Here is a 13901-nt window from a genome sequence, read left to right as displayed (position 1 = left end):
AAAAATGTCCACCGAGCTGTGAAGTCCCCAGTGCAAGCACACGACTTGCCGACCTGAAGGTGGATGGGCAGTGCCGTGAGCTATACAGCACGTTGTGTTCCTTTTTCCACACATTAGTCATTATCACAGTTGTATTTTCCAGATATCAAACTCAATTGAATTATTAATACGTAAAGGACCCAAGGCATTTCAGTGTTTTATAAGATAAGAATCAAAGTTTAAGGCAAGAAAAGAAAGAAATAGGAACTCGCTGCAGCCTAAAATCCTCAAGGAGATAATTTTATCTCTGTTGGTGCAGAAGCAAAGGGCAGTGTTCCTAACAGATCATTATTCATCCCAGAATCACTGATGGAGCATCTGCAGGAGTAGGAACAGTACTGATCTCCAGGAATATGGTAATGAATGAGAAATGAGAGGGGTTCTTAAAAATAGAAAACCACATTTATATCTTGCAGTTTTTTCCTTCCAAGAGATAATTTAAATGTAGAAAGCCAGTTTTAGAACATCTTAAAGAACTTGATCACACATGTAAGGTATATTGCCAGTAGTGAGTGGGAACTGCTGAGGAGAAGGAAAAACCCTTTGACTTTTCAACCCAAAGAAGATTGGTCGTTGTTCTCCAAGTCAGTTTTGCGCATCTGGCTGTGGTATGTGTGTGTCAGCTCATTTATAAGCTTCTTGTATTATACGGAGAAGGTAGGCCAGGACAGAACAGAGGGAAACATGGTCAGCTAAAGAATAAAACCAGCACTTCAGCTCAGAAGAAAGTTAATTTAAAGGGGGGGGGGGGGGACCGGATAGTTAGATTCACAGATCTGAAGTGGATTCACAGGAAAAAGTTTAATGTCCTGTAGAGGACAGACAGGGGAACCTGGATCCCGTCAGTGGCAGCCTACAAGCTCAGGTGTCTGCTTACAGTCCCCGTTCAGTTCCCTACGTCTGTGCAGGTTACTGCTGTACCTTTAACTTTTTCATGTAAAATAAGAACAACAATAATAACTATTTTATAGGAATAAATGAGTTAAGTTGTATAAAGCACTCAGTAAAATGAGTTGGTCATGCTAAGCTCTCAATAAATTTTAGCAACCATTGCTATTATTGTTGTTAAATATCATTATCCATAGTTTATACTGGATTTCTCATGTTATCTCTGTGAAAAATATGTAAGGTAGGAAACATCTCAGACGTCCCAGGACTGTCATGGTTAGGCCTACTATAAATGTTAGTAAGGCTCTTTTCCTTCTCAAAAGTGTCCTAGTTTGAGAAATAAATTATATATGTGGCTATTTAAATTTGAATGTAAATTATATTCAATTACATATAAAAATGAGTAAAGATCAAGCCCCTTACAGTGGGTTCCAGAATAGAATTGGGGAATGCCACCCAGAAACGTGTAGGTTGACGGAGCTGAGGAGAGCTGGCTGTGGCGTGTAACCAGAGTGTCCAGGGAGGGCCACACCGCCAATCACAACTCAGGTCCTTAGGAGCGCAGCCCTCAGACCAGATTTACATCCAGACAGATCTGCATCCCGAGCAGGAATATTTCACTATGACAACCCAAGGACAGTCGGAAGCTCACGTGTGCACAGGTGGTCGGAGGGAGAGGTTGATGCCGGTGAATCTCCACAGGTCGGCCTTTGTGATTCCCTGGTGAGAGAAGGATGAATCCAGTGTCCTGGGATGAGTGGTTCAAAATACCAGGTCATCACTGAGAGAAATTTTATCAAAAGATAAAATATACAGAGGAAAGGAAGAGCTCCATTTTAGACATATTAAGTTCATAATGTCTGAGACAGGCATCCGCGTGGAAATTTCCAGAAGGCAGCTGTGTGTCACCAGTTTGGTGCTCAGAGGCTGCAAATTTGGCAGCCCTTGACCTGGACATAGTAGGGTAAGCCTGTGAGTGACCGAGGTCACTTAGTATGAAGATGCCACAGCGAGGAGGGTAATGTGTCAGGGGCAGACGTCAGGAAACACGAGCCTTTATCGTACGTGGGCAGAAGAGAAAGAGGAGCCAGGACAGCAGGGGGTGAAGACGACCCATCAGGAGGACACTGTGGGGAGATGGTCCCTGAGGAACTTTCAGCAGGGTCGCGCCACCGGCGGCTCACGATAAAGACTCTCGGCTTCAGCAGGAGGACATCTTGACAAACACCTGCAGATGCCACAGTGCGGAAGGGGACGTGGAGGCCTTCACCTTAGAGAGGCCGGGCGGGTCAGCTGGTCCGTCACCACCCACTGCGTCACCACCCACATGTGGCTGTTTACATCTGAATGGGAGTTACATTCAGTCACTGATAAAAGTGAATAGAGGTAAAAATTACATTCTGTGGGTGTCCTGGCCACATGTGCCCAGCGGCTATGAGGCTGGGCAGGGCATACCTGGAATATTTCCTCCATCCCAGCACATTCTTAGGGCGGTGTGGGAGTTGTGGAGGGGGAGGGAAGATGTAGAAGCTTGAAGATGCTCCTGTCAGGGGCACTGGCCCGTCCACTGTGCTCGGGGAGGTCCCGAGTGGGTAGCCTGAGCATGAGGCATCCTGACTGACTCAGAGAAGTTGATTAGGCAGAAACAAGGGCAGAGGGGGAGGCCGGGGGCGGGGGGGCTGAGGGTGCCAGGAAAGTTCTTCCTCCAGAAATACCTGGGAAGGGTAAAGTGCAGGCACAGCCTCCTGTGGCAACTACTGTAGTCATCACAGGGACTGGTGGAAAATACAGAGGGCTGTATACGTAAAGGGGCTGTTTTTTTCTATTATGAAAACTCGAATACTTGACTAAGAAACATACTGATTTCTAAAATATTAGATAAACCACAGTTGAGGCTGATGCATTATAATAGCTAATGATACTTCATGGTATGCACTTGACTGGGCCTTTAACATTAACTGTCTTCTTCAAATCCACAAAACAATTGTTATTTTCTCTATAAGGTTAAATAACTTACTTAAAGGCAGAGAATGGCTACTGGATAGGGTTGAAATGCAAGTGTGAAATACAGACCAGAAGTCGGGCAGTTACAGAACAGGGAGATGGGAGTGCGGCAGGCACGGACACGCAGAAGAGACCCCCAAGTTCGACGGCTGAGAAGGCTTTTTGGACCTAAGTGACAACCTAAGACCTGACAGTTGAGGAACGAGTTGATCAGTGGACAGGGAGTGGTCCGGGCAAAGAAACAGCTCAGAGCTGACCTTGGTGGATGTGAAAGCCAAATGCAGCAGGGACATACAGTGATTAAGGAGGGAAGTTGAGAGAGGAGCAGGCTGCAGCCGCCCAGCTCCCTGTCCTTCTGTAGCAGTAGATACGTTTCCCAAATGAGGGTTTCCATGTGACTAAAAAATAAAAACTGGGAGCATTTTAGGACTCTGTATATCCAGAGCTCTAAAAGCAAAAAGCAGCCTGTGTGGCTTGTGCGTGAGGACGTGATGTGGACACAGCCGTCTAGTGGCCTCTCCTAGGGAAGGAGACGGCCGCAGAGATTCCACTCTGAAGCTCCATTCCCACACGTCTGTGCAACCTGTGTGCAGCCACGCCTAGGATGCTATTTTAAAGATTTTTGCTTTCCTAACCCAGTAATAATTTTAAATGAGAATTTCAAAGGCACCAAAGGGCTCCACATGCGGTATTTTATCACAGCTTTTAGATTTTGGTAACCAACCTAAACGGTTACGCAGAGTTCCAAGTCCTGTGCTCCTCTTCCATCAAGATCAGCCTAAACATATGAATTCAAATGTTAAAATTACGGCTTTTATCTCTCCCTGAAATACTTTTGTATTTTATTTTCCACATAAATGTTTCATTGTGCAAGCATATCAAAGCAGATTTAGAGTTGTGGGGTGGGAGAAGTTAGCAGTAATGGACTAGATTAATTTTTCTTCTGTGAGGCAGAACAGATTGGGTTAAGTTATAATTTGCTTTGTTTATTTTACTGAGATTGGCCTTATCACATGGTAATTATTTTCTGATTGAAGATTTCACCCGGGATAAGCTGATTTCATGGGCAAGAATTGAAAACCCACTTTGAATCATTAAACCAAGGCTATTTGTAAACATGACAGGATCTCGGAGCATCATTTTGGAAAGACACTGTATCCCTTTGCGCCGACTTCGTAATAATACATTCTTCAGTGGAATGTGTCACGGCTAACCCAGCTATCAAGCTCATCTCCTAATGGCCATCAGAAAGGGCTTTTTAAAATACCATCTGAGGGTGTTGTGAATGTAATTAAAACCGAGGCAGAGGGACTCCATGGTCATAAGCAGTTTCTTCACCAGCCTCGCATGTGATTAAAGGAAAAGGAAAAACGGATTTGCCTCTGGGGTTTGGCTCGGCAGCACAGACCTGTGCTCCCACTGGGAATGGACCGTGTCTGCCTTTCCCACTCACACCGTTAATAAAATGGATTTGGAGCTGCAGATGTAAATGATGACGATTAAAATGCTTCATGAACTTTCTCTACTAATATTTAGTACATATGATAATTTGTAAAAAAATGATTTGCTTCATAGAATTGTATTACCATATCTACGTTTGCTCCTTAATGCAGGAAGGCAAAAAACACATCTTAGTGAGGAATCATTCTAATGATATTAGTTTGTTAAAATCATCTCCTTTGTGTGAAGCTGATTTAAAGCTATTCTTTGCTCATTAAATTATCTTTCTGGAATTTCTTTAAAAGGAACCACTGGAGCTGCTTATCATAGCTCTGATAGCAAGGTAGTAATAAAGCTTCGTGTTTTCAATTGCCAAATCGGTACATATTTGTTAGAGTTGTGCTCAAAAGTATATATCTGTTATATTTTTTGTCCTCAAAAATGTATACTTCATTTCTTGTGGCTTATGTTTTAACAGATTTTTAAAGACAAATGCAAAGATATCTGTTATCTAACATAGCTATTGATGAGTTTTTTTTAATTTTAGAAATCTGATGAGCTCTTAACTTCTTCATCAGTTCCTCTATCCTGTGAATATCATTTATTGGAATATACCATGCAGCGACACGAGCATTATTTTTTTCTATAATATGTCAGTAGAAGCCGTTTAGTGTTGTGGGCTCCTGAAATCCCAGAAAGAAGTCGGTGACGCAAGAAATGAAGTATGAGGGTGTATTATCCTTTCCCTGTTCTAGGAATTCATTTTTTTTCCTCCTATGCTTGAAAATCTATCTGACCGTCTCTGGGATTTGCTTTGGGAGACCAGGAGATGAACTAGTTTTAAGGCACGTGATGTTATGAACTTTGCGACCGTATGAACCCTCCACCCCTTACTGCCTCTCTTCTCTCCACAGGTGATTTCTATTCCCTACTTTCCAAGCTGCTAGGAGAGAGGGAAGATGTTGTCCATGTGCACAGATATAACCCTACAGAGAAGGCAGAGGCAGAGGCAGACCTGGTAGCCGAGATTGCAAACGTAGTCCAGAAAAAGGACCTGGGTCGGTCCGACGCCAGCGAGGGCGCAGGACGAGAGGAGAGGGGCGACGGTGCTCTTGTCAGAGACAGAATTCACAAGTTCCACAGACTAGAGTCCACTGTGAGGCCCGCAGAGAGCAGGGTGTTCTCACAGCCCCTACCTGCTGAAGGCATCTGGGAGCCAGAACACTCAGGAGGTGCGTTTAGGGTTTCTTTTAAGGAATAAAGTGGGAAATGCTACTGTCCACATAGGCAAACTCTGAAGGGAATAAGCGTTAACAGGTGCAAGAAGCTCATTGATGCACAGAACTCATTAGAAAAAACAAGTCTCAGATTTAGGTTATCAGACGTGACCTGTCTGAGTTGTCTCTTCGTATGGTTTTGGCACCATGCATCATAAATTCAGTTGGTGAGCCAGGAAAACAAAGACCAAAAATATTTGGATCATTTTGGGAAGAGTAGCCTTTGAAATTGAGGATATAAAGAAAGTATTACCAAATCAACATTTTCCATTTGGCTCAATGGAAAGAAATTGAAAATTCGAAAGCTGACGCATGAAGACCCGGTGTATCAAATGCTTATACACTGCCTTCTTTTAAGGCAATTCCGCTCCTCTCAAAGAAATCTCATGCTCATCCAATTGACTTGTAAAAGATCGCCATTCTATGGCTTTGATTTCTTAAGTTCCATTATTGATTACTATCTTAATTGGAAAGTTGAGTATTTCTGAAGGGACCTCCAGTAAGTCAATAGCTGTCAGAGTCATCTTCATGTCTAGCCAGAACTGGCTTCCAGGTTAGAGGCCAAGCCCTTATTCCCTTCAGGTCTCTCTACCAGTGAGCTAGGGATGCCACGCCTTTGCCTGTGACTGTGTGGTGGCCTTTGTGATATTGATTGTGTTTCGTGTTACTTGCCAATGTGGACGCCTGATAACACTGCATGTGGATATAATTTCTGAAACAGTAATGGATGTGCCTGTGCAGTGGCCGTCCCTGCGTGGTGGCCGTCCCTGTGCGGTGGCCGTCCCTGCATGGTGGCCGTCCCTGCGTGGTGGCCGTCCCTGCATGGGCGGGGACGGCACAGGCTGCCAGAGTGATGTTTTCACATTCAGCTCTGCAGGAAGCCGTAAGTTGTTCAACACCCAGCTGATTTTTATTTATAATTTAAAAAAATTAGCACGCAGAACCTTTTGCTCACATGGACGTTTCAAGCATTATCCATCAGGACTGGCCTGATGGCCTCTCTGAGAGTGACTGGAACGTAGATTTTGTAACTCCTAATATTTAAACCAGATCAGCCTTCCCTCCACCTCATTCTAAATTTATCTAACAAAATTTCTCAAGAGGTGGTCTCTGGATCTTCTTGCCTCAGAATCACTTAAGGTCTAGAAAAATCTTGACCCTTGAATCCCATCCAAGATGACTAAATTGTCATCTCTGAGCATGATGCCTGGAAATCAGCAGTTACCATGCCCTGTTCACCTCTGGAGACACACCGGAGTGTCTACCTGACCTCTGTATTAAGGACGGTGAATTATAATCGAAACAACAGGGAAATATAAAATGCTAAAGGGCCTCATTGGTGAAAATAAAATTCTCTGAAGTGCTAGAGTGGCAACTGGCTTTCCTCCAGGTCATGTCCTTGTTGTTCTTGGATTTAATGTGGTACCATAGTCATTTACAGCCTTTCTAAGTGTCCCTGTGACAGAGTTACAATAACAAAACATAGTATCGAACCTAAATAGAAGCCGTTTCATTCCATTTGTTAAGTCAGGGAAAAACATCCTCAGGAATCTTCTATTTTGGAAAAAAGAAAGCGGGAAATCCTTAGCAGATAACGCCCTAATAAAACATATTGGCAGGCCAGTTCCTGTCTGTTCCTCAGTGTAAGGTCAAGGGGAGTGAAATGGATGGATGACCTTCCCTGGTTTCTCTCCTGCCTTTTCTATGCCCCAGGTCCAAAAGAATGAGCCCTGATGGTCCAAAAGAATTCACTTTCTCCCTAAGCGTTTAATCTGTCACAGGGAATTGTCTTAGCCACAGAGGAGAAAGTAACTTTTTATATAAGATCACTACTAAAATAAAACTGTAAAGCTGTTATATTGTTTAATATTATAGCTTATACTATTTGAGATATCTCTGAGACCTCTTAATTTTCAATGAAGAAAGCAAAGCCAGGAGCAACTAACCTATTTGAGGGAGGTCACAGAGCCTGACTTTAAGACTTGATGTCTCCAACCTCCAGTTTACACCTGGCTCCTTACACTTCAGTACACTGTGCTCAGGCCTGGGCCAATGGTCTGACCCAGCTCAGACACCTTCCCTGCAACTCTGGACCCTCACTGCTTAGGGGCGGGAGGCATCTGCTCAGGACCTTGCTCTGTGGTCCAGTTCTTGGCGCCACTGTGGTGTCTGCAGCTGAGGTGCTGTAGAGCCCATTGATCAGTCTGCAGTTGGAACTGTGGTATAACCATAGATCTGGCCAGTTGACTTGAGAGTTCAAAGGTAAAATTAACAGATCAGCTCAAAAATCTAGATAGAACTGTATATTGTAGGCCCAGGAATATCTGAGGGCCCAAAAACAATACCATGTTATAGACCCCTAGTTCCGTCCCGACTCCCTTGGCTCCACACCTTGCCATCTGCCCTTAACATGGGTTCCCCCTCATTATTGGTTAGGGATAGGGCTGGATGTCAGCAAGGGTCACGCTGCCTGGAGCACAGCAGAGTGACGTCTGGAGCTTTGCAGAGATGGTTCGTGCCTTCCCTTCACCGTGTCCCTTAGAGCATGAATGTCTAAGCAGCATCCAGTTTTAGGTCTTGACTTCCTAACTTGTGGGGAGGTTCAGGGTTTATTCTGAAAACTCACCTCCCAATAGTTATATAAACAGCATTAGCCATCTCCAGACACGTCCAGCTGTACTAGACCCGACTGTGTTCAGATTATTGTTTGAAAGGGGCTGCTCAAGTGAGAAGTAGCCGTCACAGCCACACACGCACACCCGGGCTTGTCCCAGAGCAGTTTTACATTTGGCCAAAACACACTTTGGAACCACTTACTTCCTCAAGGTGGTTAATGTAGAAGCCGCCGGCACGCGAGGCTGGAGTCCCAGCTGGACGTAGTACTGGGTTCTATGTGGTGTCTAGACAAGGTGTTTGGAGAGTTTGTTTTGTTTTGTTTTCTTTTTGTTTTTAATTCTCTGAGCTTTAGTTTTCCCACCTATAAGGAGTATAACAGTATGGTCCTCAAAGAGATGACGTGTGGATCAAACAAGTTTCTACCTGGAAAGCACTTGGAGCTGTCTCCGGCCCACAGAAAGCGTTTCATGAATGTTGCGACACAGTAACAACAATTATGATTAATATCGCCACCGTTACTATCATGTTGGACTGAGATTTCAAAAAATTAAATACCAGAGTATAAATATTAATTACTGTGTCTTAAGCAGCACTTTGAGAGAAAGAATTTCCTTGCAGTGTGTAGGGAAGCCACAGGACTGGGACTTTAAGCTGACAAATGGGAAGCATGACTCAGCACGTGCTACACTAACAAGAGCTTGTGGCTTCTCAAATCTCCGATCCCTGGTGCTGGTTGACTCTGATGTTTGCGTGTGGTATATGATGCACGGTGTGAGAACAGGCGACGTGGTGAACTAAGGAGCAAATGCACTCCATTTACACTGAACGAAATTTAATTTCTGTCATCACTAGTTTAATATCAATGTTGATACAGCATTAACAGAGTAGAAAGGAAATCACAGGTGTTTTTATTCTAGTTGCCTTTTGGGAACTAGACTCTAAACAATAAATTAAAAACTGGCAGATTTGACTGGACTGCCCCATGCTGGTGCATGGAAGCCTGACCTCTGCCTTTGTGTGAGAACTCAGAAGGTCTTTATTCATAGTATAGTCTTCATTTCTATGGAATTTTTACTTAATTTCAAAGTCCATTCTTATTTCAGCCATATGCTTACCTTTAGGTTCAGTTACAGAATCCCCAGAGTGATGAGCTTTCAGTTGGCTGAACGTTCATCTCAGGAAAATGGGAGAGTACCAGGAACAGACACGCACACAGCACTTGCTCTGAGCCAGGCGATGTTGTAGACGCCTCACTCCTAAGAGGAAGAAACTACAGCACCACAGGGCCAAGTCACACGCCCAGGCTGAGCTCAGGAGAGAGATGAAAGCCCCTTAGACATGCACCAAATCTTGGATTTCATCACTTTGCTATTCTGCATCTTGCAAAGAAATGAAATATCTAAGTATACACATAGAAAGGAAAACAAATTCCTTCCAGCCATCCAGTTGTCTCAGCCTGCAGGTGTGGTAACTACAGGTGTTAGAGGTGCATTAGTCACACTCTCTCGGTCAGCATCCAGCTGGACCAAGACAAAACTCTATTTGCAATTAAAGAAACTGGAAAGAAAAGGATCCTACTCGTGCTTTTGAGTCCCTAGCTTTATCTTAACTCTCTTTCTCACTTCACTCCCATTAAATGGAACCTTATAATTAATTCTTATTTTCTTCCTGACTTTTATGTAAATATTTCTCCTGTAGCTTTAGTTAATTATAGCTATTGCAGGGCACTTCTGACAAGTAACAGTCCCTGACCAAAATAAGAAATCTCTTTCTCACCAGATGAAAATTTGCAAGTGCAGGAACACCAACCACATTCTGGCTTTTTAAAAGCCTTCTAGTGATGTTATGAGCGTCCATTTCCTTCAGATTAAATGTGAAGAGCGTTGTTACATTAAAGTTAAATCATAGTTCCGGTCTTGAAACTTTATTTTTTTCTCAACTTTATCTAGCTCTGCTAATCCTTACGTAACGCAGATAAATGAATGACCTTTTAAATGCTTGTTAATAATTTCATGTGAAGGCAGCATTGATCACTAACATTAATCTCCTTTATGGGAAAGTATAATTAATTAATTAATTCTTTCAGTGATGAATAGATGCAATTTAAATAGTAAGGTTTAATTTTATCCTAAAAATAGTAACTCATTTTTCTAAATGCCATGTATATGACAGAATATGACAGATTATGCAGCCGTACATTTATTTTTATTTATAACGAAAGCAAGGATTCTTTATAAAACGATATAATATTTATCCTAAAGGTATTGTAATGTCACTTGTAAAAACAGCATTTTAAAGACTCAGGGTCATTTTACACCTTATTATCTTTTAGAATTAACAGTGAGTTTGTACTGAGGATGCTAGGATCAATAGCAGATGTACAACTGACTTTATTTTTCTAAAAATGTTATTTCTTCTACTATGGTCTCAAAGTTAGATTTTGAAAAACAAAGCAATCTAATTTGAAATAATCGCATCATTTTCCATCTAAATTCAGCGTAACCTAAATTTGGGAATTGAAAATGGTTTACCCAAGGTCATGTATAATAAATTTGTATTTAATTTTGTATTTAATTTTCAGGTTAAAACTATGTCATATATTAACTAGTCATATATTGAATCCTTTCTTATGGACTAAAAAGAATCTTAACTAGAATTTTTAACTTCTCAATGACCAAAAATGTTAAGTTCAAAGTAGCACTCAAGTATGCTTTATCATATAATATTTTAAAATAAGAATTTGAAATTGTCCTTAACTAGGGATTGGAAAATAACCATCTTTGAAAATGAGGCCTGAAGTCTAGCTTAAGGTCAAAGTTTCTTCTCCGTCTCATGAGAACATGATCTGCCGAGACCCCTGTCCACTCCCGACATTCTCTGATTATCATGTCCAGACCCTCAGAGCTTGAGGGGACAGATGATCAGCACTGATTCCATTGGCACACCCCACTCATCCTGAATGACTGCCCGAGTCCTCATCTTATCTTAAAGAAATAGCTTTAGTGACCTAAGAATGGAAAAGACAGTGATACTGGAAGGAAAAACATTGATTAACTGCTGATATTCACAGAAGAAAACGTAAACTCACTTTTCCTTTAAGCATCTTAGAATTTCTTTCTCGTTAACACAGAGACCCAGATCCTGAAAATTTTAAGGTCTTAGATGAGTGATCTAAGTGTGCAAAGATATTTTTAAATAAAATTTAAAATAATTTAATGCAATTTTTCTAAACATCCAGTACTAAATGAGCCAGACTGCATATCACATTAAATCGTGTACATTTCTTACATATAACTTTCACAGTTTTGGAAATTCACCAAAAGTATATGTTTCAATAAATATAGTCTAGATAATCATGCTGCTTTTTCTTCTTGAAAATTTCCAACCTACAAAGATTCTTATATGTAACAAACAAGTATTTTTATAATTGTGGAAGATAGGCCCCAAATAGCCTGTGTACAAGGGCTTTTTGCAAACTTTCAAGCCCTTACTTACCAGTCTATGGGCATGTGACAGTTGTGATCATTTGTAGCCAGATTATAATTTTTTACACATTATTCCCAGTATTTTAATGAAACTCATATTTGAGTCCAAAATAATGTACTTTCCTGGACATTATGTATTTTTTATCAGAATTAGTATCTCTGCACCTTCATAAGCACTTGGTCCCCAGTACCTATTGGCAGGCCTCTGAATAGAAAGTTCCAGAAGACATGATTTGTGTTTTCTTTTTCTTCAAGATTAATTAGTTAATCGTAATTTTTACTGAGTATTCTCAGAGTATCTTCGGCACTGTGCTAGGGCTAAAAAGGTAGTATGGCTGAATTATAAGATTATAGGGGCGGCCCAATGCTAGTATGGCTGAATTATAAGATTATAGGGGCGGCTAAATGCTAGTTGAGAAGGTAAAGAATTGCCGGCTGGTGCACAGACTTCACTTGGTGCGTTTATTAGGCCAGAGCGCCGGCCAGAGCGCCAGCCAGACCCCAGGAGAGACTTGGTGACAAACAGAGAATAAGATACAGCCCCTGCCCCAGAGGGGTTCTGTCTGGCTGTGACGGTTCTGGGCTCTGAGAATCCAATAAAAGCAATTAAATATCTACGTGTCTGGAGCCTTGAGATTCCCTTGGAGCCTGTCCAGAAGCTCTCGGAGTCTAGGAGCGGGGCAATGAATACAGAATGATGAGAAATTTAAAAGGACAAGCCAAAACTAAGAAAGACTGAAGTTAAATCTCAGATTCAATCCACTTTAAAATAATTTAAAACATTTGCTTTGCAGGATGATTCGTCCATCTGTTGATCTACATAGAAACCTCTAATGACAATGTTTACAGACTATTCCAGACTTCACTTGCAGAAACACAGCTTTAATCATTCACACCACACTTGAAAACCCGTAATGCACACACCATCTGTCCACCGCCATTGTCTAGGTACGCAGTCCAGAGGCCCAGGGATCAGCCCACCCTGTCCACCTCAGCCTGTGCCATGCACTGGGGGCCTGAGGACAGGTACACCCACCTGGCTCTGCTCCTCACAGTGCCCAAGTATGACGTCAGGGTCTGGGGGTCAACCCAGCCTGCCAGCACCACACACATCATGTGGGGGCCTGGGGATTGAACCACCACCACCACCACCCCACCACCACCAGTTTCTGTGTACTTCTCCGAGGTCTGAGGATGGGTCCCCCAAGCCTGCCAGCACCACTACTGGCTGCACTGACCCATATGGGATCTTGGGTCCCGGCATTCCTAGCCCACTAATGACAATGATGGTGCCTGTGTGCCACCTGGGTGTTGGAGGGTTGGCCCAGCACCACTAATGTCATCACCATGTCACAGGCCATGCAGGGACCTGAGGACCCCTGTTCCTTCATTCCCAGCCTACCACTGTTACTGTCAGCACCCAAACAAGGTGCCAAGAGCCCCAAGGATCAGTATGCCCAGATAAGCTACCACCAGTGCCCACACACACCAGCCAGGGTCCCATGGACCAACACACGTACCATGCTGTCATCAGAAGTGGGACAAGGACCAGCCCATCTTGTGTCCCCATCCTCTGTAAAGTCTAACCACTAAGAAGCCTTAGTCACTGAGGAACTCACAGACACCACTGGTGCTGATGACAGCTGAAGAAATCACACAGAAACTACCCTACTGTACACCCACACAATCAAAGCCAAAGAACTCTGTGCAGCCAACACTATAGATACATCCATAGAAAAACATTTCCCTTGTGAAGGTCATCCTGTAATATTGGAATAGGCAACTATTCCGCCAAATGCCCAGATATCAAGGTATGGACATAAGAAACATGAAAAAGTAAGGAAACATTTAAAATTTTACCAAATAATAGCTGAAAAGTTACCAAGTCTTACAACAGATATAGATATCCAGATGTAGAAGTCTCAGTATTCCCTAAATAGATTCAACCTGAAAAGGTCTTCTCTAAGACACATTGTAGTCAAATTGTCAAAATTCGAAGACAGAACATTCTAAAAACAACCAGAGAAAAGTAGCAAATTACATATAAAGGAATTCCCATCAGAATAATAGCAGATTTCACAGCATAAAGAGAAATCTTACAGGCCAGGTGACAAGGGAATGATATATTCAAAGTGCTTTAAAAAAAAAAAAA

The 13901-nt window shown here is 42.4% G+C and overlaps 1 protein-coding gene across 3 annotated transcripts in view; it reads left to right on the top strand.

The window, feature by feature from the left end:
• Positions 1-13901, top strand: part of PAM (peptidylglycine alpha-amidating monooxygenase) — a 149315-nt gene that overhangs the window by 99343 nt on the left and 36071 nt on the right. For 2 of the 3 annotated variants that reach the window (XM_003788932.2, XM_012804625.2), the window contains exon 14: positions 5286-5603. The exons of the other annotated variant lie outside the window; for it this stretch is intronic. In XM_003788932.2, coding sequence (XP_003788980.1) covers positions 5286-5603 — 318 coding nt within the window. The remainder of the gene's footprint in view (positions 1-5285; positions 5604-13901) is intronic. 3 annotated transcript variants of the gene reach the window in all.

Source organism: Otolemur garnettii, unplaced genomic scaffold (assembly GCF_000181295.1).
Source record: "Otolemur garnettii isolate 467f Iridium unplaced genomic scaffold, OtoGar3 scaffold00030, whole genome shotgun sequence".
NCBI classification, from domain to species: domain Eukaryota; kingdom Metazoa; phylum Chordata; class Mammalia; order Primates; family Galagidae; genus Otolemur; species Otolemur garnettii.
Note: the sequence above shows the minus strand (reverse complement) of the source record. Positions and strands in the feature narration are given on the sequence as shown.